At 41.4% G+C, this 10,973-nt stretch overlaps 1 protein-coding gene across 2 annotated transcripts; it reads left to right on the top strand.

Annotated features, from left to right (window-relative positions):
• Window positions 1–417: 417 nt before the first annotated feature.
• LOC311128923 (ELL-associated factor 2-like) lies at window positions 418–6,167 on the top strand. 2 transcript variants are annotated; one of them, XM_084161159.1, is made up of 7 exons: window positions 418–603; window positions 1,014–1,108; window positions 1,231–1,367; window positions 1,592–1,761; window positions 3,909–3,947; window positions 4,031–4,163; window positions 4,502–6,167. In XM_084161159.1, the coding sequence occupies exons 1-7, from the start codon at window positions 501–503 to the stop codon at window positions 4,506–4,508; spliced, it is 684 nt and encodes a 227-aa protein (XP_084017285.1). In that variant the 5' UTR covers window positions 418–500; the 3' UTR covers window positions 4,509–6,167. The 2 variants fall into 2 exon arrangements, with proteins under 2 accessions (XP_084017285.1, XP_084017284.1); XM_084161158.1 differs by having other exon boundaries at window positions 3,909–4,163.
• Window positions 6,168–10,973: the final 4,806 nt, after the last annotated feature.

Here is a 10,973-nt window from a genome sequence, read left to right as displayed (position 1 = left end):
TTAGATTGTCCTTCTTAAAAATGAAAAAAAGAATGACATACTGGCCTGGGCTATTTGTTGCTTTATATAGGCTAGCCCAAGACTTGAAAATGGTGTTTGGCTGCCTGTGTTTGGTTGTTTGGCTACTTACAGGCCCATCGCTCCTTTGGAGCCGGCCATAGACGCTCTGTTCTGTGTGAAGTTGTCATGTAGACGCTCCGTAAATATAAAACACTTCTATAGTTATGATGAAGAAATTCTCAGCACGTTTTTTTTTTTTAAAGCAACCCATGTCATGTGACATTAGCACTGAAGCAACTTCCGCCTGAAATGCTCCAAATATTGATTGACAGGTATTTAAACGAATCAGAAAAAGCAACTAGATCAGTCTGACCAATCACAACGAAGGAAGGGCAGAACTTAGCTCTCGAGGTGAGTTGACTAGTTCTGCCATAGATGGTGTCGAATGGACGTGGCAAGTTTACTGTTGGTAACATATGATTGAAAACTTTGATTAGAATATGAATGGAACAACATACTCAAACTTTGACAATCAAGAACATGTTTTGAAATTAGGCGAAACATTTGAGAAACAACCCAAAGGTGCTTACCACACGGTGCGATGTAAGTGGCATTTTGATCATACTTGCTAGCTAGCTCTTGCTAACGTATGCCAATGGATAGGTAGCTAGCTAAACCCCCAAAATATTAGTTTTAAATGAAATAGTTTTTCTAAGTCGCTGTCGCTTTATTAACAGTGATCCACCTAGAGTCCTTAGTTTAAACACATCACATTTTCGTACTTTTGATTGCACCTTTGGCTAGCAACACTTGCTTCTGGTATGCAGTTTGTTAGCAACAATAGTGGCCTTGTGGCATCATCTGTTGGTGAACAGTGGTAACTGAAACTTCATTCTGTCAGAATTAACCAAACCAAGGATGTTTTTGTGTGGAGCCTACAGTCTGCCTTTATAATTTTGCTGTGTAATTCAGTAGTTTGGAATTTATACTGTTCTCTTATCTCTTTGATCCAGATGACTTCAAACCAGCCTCCATTGACACCGCCTGTGAGGGAGAGCTGGAGGTCGGAAAAGGAGAACAAGTTACCATAACACTGCCCAACCTGGAGGTAAGAATGTAGCATTATCATGTATCTTACAGTTGATTACTGAAAAGTGCACATATTTATTGTTTCCCCCCCCTTTTACTCTTGATATCCAGAAATTAACGTATTTCCTTGATTTTCCCCAGGGATCCACTGCCCCTGTAACAGTCTTCAAAGGATCCAAGAGGCCTTATATGAAGGAATGTATTCTCATTGTAAACCATGATACAGGAGAGTACCGTCTGGAGAAACTCAACAGCAACATTGCAGTCAAGAAGACCAGGTGGGTGGACAGACAAGGGTCGACTCGTGTTTATTTGGGCACACTGTAGCAAAACATTTGTGCAATGGAAAATTATAATTTCTTAATGGACAGTAACTCCCCATTTTGAACAGCTTCCTTCTGTTTCCCTGGTTACCTGTGCTGTCCAGATTCACTTGTCATTCTGATTTGTGTTACTTATGTAGTTAGGAGCTATAAACTCAGTTGTGTGTGTATGTTGTCAGGGCTGAAGGCAGCAGTAAGATCCAGTCTCGTATAGAGCAGCAGACCAGTCGTCTGAGCCAGCAGATGAAGACTAGTGTTGGCAGCAGTAGCAAGACCCCAGCAGGCTCCAAGAGCTCTCCTCCCAAAGAGAAGATGTCCCCTGCCTCCCCCATGGATGACATTGAGAGAGGTATGTAGACCATCAGTAACGCACAGGGCTCTAAATTAAAAACTTTATTTGGTAGCACTGGTGCTCACAACTAGAGTGCTGCATTCCCGCGGGACCTGCGGGTCCTGACAGAGATCATTGCGGCGCGGTCGGCCCTTTCATGCTGCGGTTGGGAGCGGGCGGTCAGACTGCCTACTCTGGGATGAAAACATTTTGTTGTCCCGCTGATTATTTATTTATTTATTTATTTATAGGACCTATTGTATTAAAAGCACATCTTTATCGCATTATTCACACACAGGTAGCTGCTTCAAGTTTCGTAGCCTACCTCTGCTCTCCTAGTTGGGCGTGCGAGATCAAGTGCCTAGTATACAGTATGTGTGGTCTCAATGAAATAGTGTAGGCTGCCTATGCATGGGCGGCAGTTATCTTTCCAAGGAAATTAAATATGATTAGACTATAGTTTACTACAGTGTCAGTAGGCCTAAATAAAGATTGATAATGGAAAAGTGGAGGGCGCTCAACCAACGTGAGTCGAGGCACAATCAAAAAATTAGATCGTCATTGAAAAGGTGCAATGTGTGCGTAAGTTACCATGGTGTGAGCGAGCGTTGTGCCTTTTCATTTTCAAAAAATATTGATTACCTATTTATTTGTCTCTGCCTGCAAATCATCCTCCTAAAAGGTTGGCTATATTCTATATGCAAAACGTATCTCAACAGAAAGTGCAAGTGTAACTGTCATCATTCTTGTTGCTTCATGTTCAGTAGCCATATGTGTGAAATCAGGTGTGCGTGTGGTCTCCATTAAATAGAGTAGGACAGAGAAGCACAGGGCAGTTATCTTTCCAAGGAAATGTACTTCCTAAATATGATTAGGCTAAAGTTTACTACATTGCCTCAAAATAAATATTGATCACCCATATTTGTCTCAGTCTGAAAATCGTCCCTCTCCTAAAAGGTAGGCTATAAAACGTAGCTCAAGAGAAAGTCTCTCCAACTCTGCTCTCTCCAAACTACGTCTAGCCTATTGGCTGATCTAGCCCAATAATACCGATAGCCTAATATAATGGGCCACGTGTAATCTCTGGTAATTTAACGTATTTTTTGGGTTATTTTTGCACATTTTGATATGGCCTATAGGGCGCATAACTGCTGAGACCATGGCTAGCAAGTGAGCTGCGTCACAAATGCCTAAAATAACATTGCGGGACTGCGGTTGGGTTCGGGACAAGTTCTTGCGGTAGGAGATGGGAGTTGGACAGAAAGCTTGCGGGCGGGAACGAGATGAATAAATCATTCCTGCGCAGACCTCTACTCCCAACTTAATGTTAGGAGCACCACATGAAATTTAGGAACACCAGAAAATAAGATTTTTTGTAAAAATGGATTGAGATACAGCCTATATTGGGCTTATATTAAATCTGGCAACTGTTGAAGTGCGTTGTGCCCTACAAACTAATATGTAACACTGTAAAGAAATTAGTTTATTATAAAAGCTAAAATTCACTATTTTCCTATTGAGATGCATTACATTGAAAATTGTACACTGTCTCTTTAAAAAGGTCAGGTTTGTGATGAAGACATGCAAGAGATCAGTCATTCAGTCATTGCTGTGATCATTGATCTCCTGAAGAAGATATCCCTTTCCCTTTCTTTCTGTGCCCCAGAATGTTTGTATAATATGGGTCGGGTCTTTTGACCTGGTTGGGCTAGAAGCAAGTCGTTTTCGTAGTAGTAATAATGCAACCATAACGCTATTGAATCTGCATTCACTTTTTTCTCCAGGGCATTTGGAAACAACGGTACAGTGAAGCCTCATCATTACAACAATGATTATCTGGGAGACTTTTTTTCCTAGTCGCACAGTGCTCCCAAAATTAAACTCCTGGTTGCACAGCAAAATATTTTGTTGCATATGCTATCATATTGGTTGCACTTTAGAGCCCTGGTAGAGTGTCACGTGTAATAGCTCTCCTTCTCTCAAACCATCTAGAGTCCATGGTCATATAAATTGAACAATTGCTATGTTTGTAAATCTTCTGGAATTGTGTTGGGATTCAAGGTCAGGGGTAACGTCAGTCACTGTTTTTGTGTCTGTCTGTGTGTCTTCCTGTCTGTGTGCATGTGTTTGTGTGTCTGTCGTTGGTGTGTGTCTGTGCGCTACAGAGCTAATGGCGGAGGCAAAGGTCATGGACCAGATGAGTAGTGGGGACTCGTCCTCAGACTCCCACAGCTCCTCATCCTCCAGTAGTGGGGACAGCTCTAGTAGTAGTGGTTCTGAGGACGAGTCCTGCCCCCCCCCTCCCCCCACAGGGCCACCACCCCACCAGGGCATGCCCATCCTCACCACCGTTACCACCACCACCACCTCCTCCCCACCCTCACCACCTCGGGGTGGAGGACACCTCATGAGCACACTAAGTAAGTTCATTACTCTTTCTTTTTCTTTCTCTCCCTTCCCTCCCTCCCTTCAGTATTTAGAGTATAATCTGAATACTTTAATGTTAAATCGAACCATTTTATATTTGCATTGCCAGATCAGAATTTATATTTGCATTGCTGTGGATGTAGGCTATACTGAACAAGTTAGGCCTATGCCAAACTCCATCAGGCTAGAATTGTGACATGGTTGATGATGGTTTTATGATGAAATCACATTTTATTTGTCACATTTAGCAGATGTTATTGCGGGTGTAGTGAAATGCTCCAACAGTGCAGTAGTATCTAACAATACGATGTTCGTACTTCCCTTTTTACAGAGAATGACCTGCAGTTAAGTGAGTCTGGCAGTGAAAGTGACGATGACTGACCAGTGAGAGACCACTGATGCTGTGGCGTGTCATAGAGGTCAGTCTGTGGACAGCTGCACTGTCCTCCACCTGGATGGCTATCCTTTAGGGTCCACAACAGGAGTGGAATGAGACGAGAGAATATGGATGTGATCTTCTTTATGCCAAATAAGACTACAGCCCTACACCTTCCGGAAGCAACACCCCTCACCACCCCACCAGCATTTCAGTTGAATGTGTCTTAATAGTTCTATCAATAGTGTCAGTTGTCGATCTGTTAGTGCCTTTTTGACAGACATGGGTCAATAGCTGTGATCAGTTCTCTTATCTACACATTTGAACTGGATTATTTGAACTGTTCATTTTTAGTTATTAGTTACTCTACTAATTTAAGTGTTACAACTAGTTGGCCAAAGGGAACTGGGAACCATATTGCTGAATGGAACAGAATAGGTATTTCTGTTATCAAGGATGAGCCACATCAATATCAGAATGGATTCCCCTGCATTCACCCATTTGGAAAGACTTCAAGCATCATATAGCATCAGTGTTTCATTAGTTAGCCTTTAGGCCGTGACTACTGTGAAATATTTACTCTTAAAGTAAGGGGATAGGTTGAAGCAGTCTTATCATGTCGTTGCTTTATTAGGAATTGTCTTATAATTTTACTTTTTTGTTTAATATATGGCCTAGCAACATATAAAGTCTGAGGGGTATTTGAGGAAACTAGTGCACTACTTGAAATTGATTGATTTAGCCTAGTGTGGGGTAAACATAACTTAAAGATTTTGCTCAGTGATGCTACGTAATGTGTTTGAAAGATTACTTGGCTTTGTTGCTTTAAACCTGCAATACTTGAATCTGACTTATGATTATATTTTACATATTTACTCAGAAAAACCAACAGTTTAATATATTCTATGGATGTCAGAGCAATGAGAGTATATGTACGCTCCTATAGCCTGATGCCAGTGAGAGTCTTACAGCACTGCCTTTAGAACTGCCTTTCCAAGGACTGCTATCCCTTCTGTTGTTATGGTTACTGGAGTGAATCTCAAAAGTATTTCCTTGATTCCTTGCGTCCTTGATTCATCGATTCTTTCTCAAAATGCATTGGAGGAGAAGGTCTGAGGGGAGGAAGCTTCATTTTCTCTTCCAATGCATAAAAAAAAAGAGGAGATTCATCAAGGAATTAATGAGACACTTGAATCCAGGTCATATCTCATATCCCGCTACTGCAGCCTCTCTAAATTATGTTAGAACATTAGGTGCGTCCCAATAATCTCTCCTTTCTCCCGAAGTGTGCACCTGTTCATGGATTTGAATGGAAATGTCTGGAATATGGAAACTCTTTATATTTGTGGGAAGTGGTGAACGAGTGCACACTTAAGAAGAAAGGAGAGATAATTGGGATGTAACAACCATGGCCTGTATAATAACAAACTGTGAAAGAAGGGTAGAGAGAGTGAGGAAAACAGCCTTTAATTCTGCCTGGGTAAATAATAAGAATGTGGTTATAATAGTAGTATGTTTTGGCAGTTGAAAGGATGGTGGATTCAGGAGGTGGACATGAATAATTAACTATTTTGAATATGCATTTCTTTGTAGATAAATAAAATGTTTAATTGTTTGTCAATGTATAGTCATGTATTTTTTATTTAAATCCTGTTATATGACGAAATACTTAATTGTACACAATCTGCACTATTCTACAAATCAATATGGGGGGGGTGGGGGGGAACCCAACTGTTATGCAATATAATACTAATGTAATGCAAAACCTATATGCAAAGGAAAGATACAGCTAGAAATATGAATTGATGTAAATGTAACCTAATAGAAAAAGTGTAATGCCTGCTATCAGAGGGCTGAATTCGGTGAGCTCTAGTAACCTTGGACTGTAGGGAAAGGTTTCCTCAGGCAGGAAAGGAGAGGTAACATACATAGCTGACAAACTGTATCAAAGTTCACTACCGTTCAGGGTTATTATAGTTTTGTGTTTTTGTTGTCGTTTTTTATTTCTATTAGTCTTTATTTTTATTTGAAAATCAGTTTAGTTTCAGGTAGATTTCAGACCTGATTTGCTAGTTTTATTTAGTTTTAGTTGTATAAAAATATTTATATTTCGTTTTTATATTATTTAGTTTCAGTTTTAGTGTTAGGAACAGAAAGTACAGTGCATTCGAAAGTATTCAGACCCGTTGACTTTCTCCACATTTTGTTACGTTACAGCATTATTCTAAAATTGATTAAATTGTTTTTTTCTCATCAATCTACACACAATACCCCATAATGACAAAGCAAAAACAGATATTTAGAATGTGTGCAAATTTATAAACTGAAATATCACATAAGTATTAAGACCCTTTACTCATTACTTTGTTGAAGCGCCTTTGGCAGTGATTACAGCCTCGAGTCTTCTTGGGTATGACGCTACAAGCTTGGCACACCTGTATTTGGGGAGTTTCCCACATTCTTTTCTGCAGATCCTCTCAAGCTCTGTCAGGTTGGATGGGGAGCGTCGCTGCAGAGCTTTTTTCAGGTCTCCAGAGATGTTCAATCGGGTTCAAGTCCGGGCTCTGGCTGGGCCACTCAAGGACATTCAGAGACTTGTCCCAAAGCCACTCCTGCGTTGTCATGGCTGTGTGCTTGAGTTGTTGTCCTGTTGGAAGGTGAACCTTCGCCCCAGTCTGAGGTCCTGAGCGCTCTGGAGCAGGTTTTCATCAAGGATCTCTCTGTACTTCATCTTTCCCGCTCTGTTCATCTTTCCCTCGATCCTTACTTGTCTCCCAGTCCCTGCCACTGAAAAACATCCCCACAGCATGATGCTGCCACCACCATGCTTCACCATAGGGATGGTGCAAGGATTCCTCCAGATGCGACACTTGGCCTTCAGGCCAAAGAGTTCCATCTTGGTTTCATCAGACTAGAGAATCTTGTTTCTCATGGTCTTTTAGGTGCCTTTTACTGAGGAGTGGCTTCCGTCTTGCCACTCTACCATAAAGGTCTGATTGGTGGAGTGCTACAGAGATGGTTGTCATTCTGGAAGGTTCTCCCATCTCCACAGAGGAATTCTGGGGCTCTGTCAGACGAACCATTGCGTTCTTGGTCACCTCCCTGTCCAAGGCCCTCTCCCCCAATTGCTCAGTTTGGCCGGGTGGCCAGCTCTAGGAAGAGTATTCGTGGTTCCAAACTTCTTCCATTTAAGAATGATGGAGGCCACTGTGTTCTTGGGGACCTTCAATGCTGCAGAAATTTTTTGGTACCCTTCCCCAGATCTGTACCTCGACACAATCCTGTTTCTGCGCTCTACGGACAATTCCTTCGACCTCATGGCTTGGTTTTTTCTCTGACATGCACTGTCAACTGTGGGACCTTATATAGACAGGTGTGTGCTTTTCCAAATCATGTCCAATCAATTGAATTTACCACAGGTGGACTCCAATCAAGTTGTAGAAACATCTCAAGGATGATCAATGCAAACAGGATGCACCTGAGCTCAATATTGAGTCTCATAGCAAAGGGTCTGAATGCTTATGTAAATAAGGTATTTCTGTTTTTTATTTTTAATACATTTGTATTACATCCCTATTACAGAGCATTTCTCCTTTGCCAAGATAATCCATCCACCTGACAGGTGTGGCATATCATGAAGCTGATTAAACAGCATGATCATGTGCTGGGGACAGTAAAAGGCCACTAAATTGTGCAGTTTTGTCACACAACACAATGCCACAGATGTCTCAAGTTTTGAGGGAGCGTGCAATTGATATGCTGACTGCAGGAATGTCCACCAGATCTGTTGCCAGAGTAGTAAATGTTAATTTCTCTACCATAAGCAATGTCATTTTAGAGAATTTGGCGGTATGTCCAACCGGCCTCACAACCGCAGACCACGTGTATGGTGTGGTGTGGGCAAGCGGTTTACTGATGTTAACGTTGTGAACATAGTGCCCAATGGTGGCGGTGGGGTTATGGTATGGGCAGGCATAATCTACGGACAACGAACATAATTGCATTTTATCGATGGCAATTTGAATGCACAGAGATACTGTGACGAGATCCTGAGGCGCATTGTTGTGCCATTCATCCGCCGCCATCACCTCATGTTTCAGCATGATAATGCATGGCCCCATGTCGCAAGGATCTGTACACAAGTCCTGGAAGCTGAAAATGTCCCAGTTCTGCCATGGCCTGCATACTCACCAGACATGTCACCCATTGAGCGTGTTTGGGATGCTCTGGATCGATGTGTACAACAGCGTGTTCCAGTTCCCACCAATATCCAGCAACTTCGCACAGACATTGAAGAGGAGTGGGACAACATTCCACAGGCCACAATCAATAGCCTGATCAACTCTATGCGAAGGAGATGTGTCGTGCTGCATGAGGCAAATGGTGGTCACATCAGATACTGACTGGTCTTCTGATCCACACCCCTACCCTTTTTTTAAAGGTATATGTGACCAACCGATGCATATCTGTATTCCCAGTCATGTGAAATCCATAGATTAGGGCCTAATGAATTTATTTAAATTGACTGATTTCCTTAAATGAACTGTAATTCAATAAAATCTTTCAAATTGTTGCATGTCGCATTTATATTTTTGTTCAGTATACTTTAGTTCCTTATTGCAAACAGGATGCATTTTTTGGGAATATTTGTATTCTGTACAGCCTTCCTTCTAAGGTTGCAGATAAAGTCACTGGAACCTTTGATGGCTGCCCCAGACCAGTTGTTGGCACCATAGGATACTAGGTAGAGCAAGAACTATTGATTAAGTGGACTTTGTCTCAGGCAAATTAATGTTAGATTTAAATTATGTAGATGAACAATGTGAAATATCTTGAAAATAATGCTGAAAATATTTCACAAATCTTAACATTAGCTAAACTGATCCCAGAATTGGTATATACAGTGGCAAGACAAAGTATGTGAACCCTTTGGAATTACCTGGATTTCTGCATAAATTGTTCATAACATTTGATCTGATCTTCATCTAAGTCACAACAATAGACAAACACAGTCTGCTTAAACTAATAACACACAAACAATTATACGTTTTCATGTCTTTATTGAACACACTGTGTAAACATTCACAGGGTGGAAAAAAGTATGTGAACCCTTGGATTTCATAACTGGTTGACCCTCCTTTGGCAGCAATAACCTCAACCAAATGTTTTCTGTAGTTGCGGATCAGACCTGCACAACGGTCAGGAGGAATTTTGGAACATTCCTCTTTACAAAACTGTTTCAGTTCAGCAATATTCTTGGGATGTCTGGTGTGAACCACTCTCTTGAGGTCATGCCACAGCATCTCAATCGGGATGAGGTCAGGACTCTGGGCCACTCCAGAAGGCGTATTTTCTTCTGTTGAAGCCATTCGGTTGTTGATTTACTTCTGTGTTATGGGTTGTTGTCCTGTTGCATCACCCGACTTCTGTTGAGCTTCAATTGGCGGACAGATAGCCTTACATTCTCCTGCAAAATGTCTTGTTAAACTTGGGAATTCATTTTTCCGTCGATGATAGCAGGCTGTCCAGGCCCTGAGGCAGCAAAGCAGCCCCAAACCATGATGCTCCCTCCACCATACTTTACAGTTGGGATGAGGTTTTGATGTTGGTGTGCTGTGCCTTTAGTTTAATCTGTCCACAGAATATTTTGCCAGTAGTGCTGTGGAACATCCAGGTGCTCTTTTGAGAACTTCAGACGTGCAGCAATGTTTTTTTGGACAGCAGTGGCTTCTTCCGTGGTGTCCTCTCATGAACACCATTCTTGTTTAGTGTTTTACGTATCGTAGACTTGTCAACAGAGATGTTAGCATGTTCCAGAGATTTCTGTAAGTCTTTAGCTGACACTTTAGGATTCTTCTTAAGCTCATTGAGCATTCTGCACTGTGCTCTTGCAGTCATATTTGCAGGATGGCCACTCCTAGGGAGAGTAGCAACAGTACTAAACTTTCTCCATTTATAGACAATTTGTCTTACCGTGGACTGATGAACATCAAGGCTTTTAGAGATACTTTTGTAATCCTTTCCAGCTTTATGCAAGTCAACAATTCTTAATCTTAGGTCTTCTGAAATCTCGTTTGTTCGAGGCATGGTCCACATCAGGCAATGCTTCTTGTGAATAGCAAACTCAAATTTTGTGAGTGTTTTTTATAGGGCAGGGCAGCTCTAAACAACATCTCCAATCTCATCTCATTGATTGGACTCCAGGTCAGCTGACTCCAATTATCTTTTGGGGATGTCATTAGCCTAGGGGTTCACATACTTTTTCCAACCTACACTGTGAATGTTTAAATGATGTATTCAATATAGACAAGAAAAACACAATAATGTGTGTGTTATTAGTTTAAGCACACTGTGTTTGTGACTTAGATGAAGATCAGATCAAATGTTATGACCAATTTAGAAATCCAGGTAATTCCAAAGGGTTCAC

Source organism: Coregonus lavaretus (assembly GCF_964263955.1).
Source record: "Coregonus lavaretus genome assembly, chromosome: 5".
Classification (NCBI taxonomy): Eukaryota; Metazoa; Chordata; class Actinopteri; order Salmoniformes; family Salmonidae; genus Coregonus; species Coregonus lavaretus.
This window is presented reverse-complemented; position numbering and strand designations above follow the sequence as displayed.

Coding starts and splice junctions, on each gene's coding strand:
- LOC311128923 (XM_084161158.1), top strand. CDS start 501: ATGAATGGAACAACATACTCAAACTTTGACAATCAAGAACATGTTTTG. Junction 604..1,013: donor TGCTTACCACACGGTGCGAT/GTAAGTGGCATT, acceptor TCTTTGATCCAG/ATGACTTCAAACCAGCCTCC. Junction 1,762..3,908: donor CATGGATGACATTGAGAGAG/GTATGTAGACCA, acceptor TGTGCGCTACAG/AGCTAATGGCGGAGGCAAAG.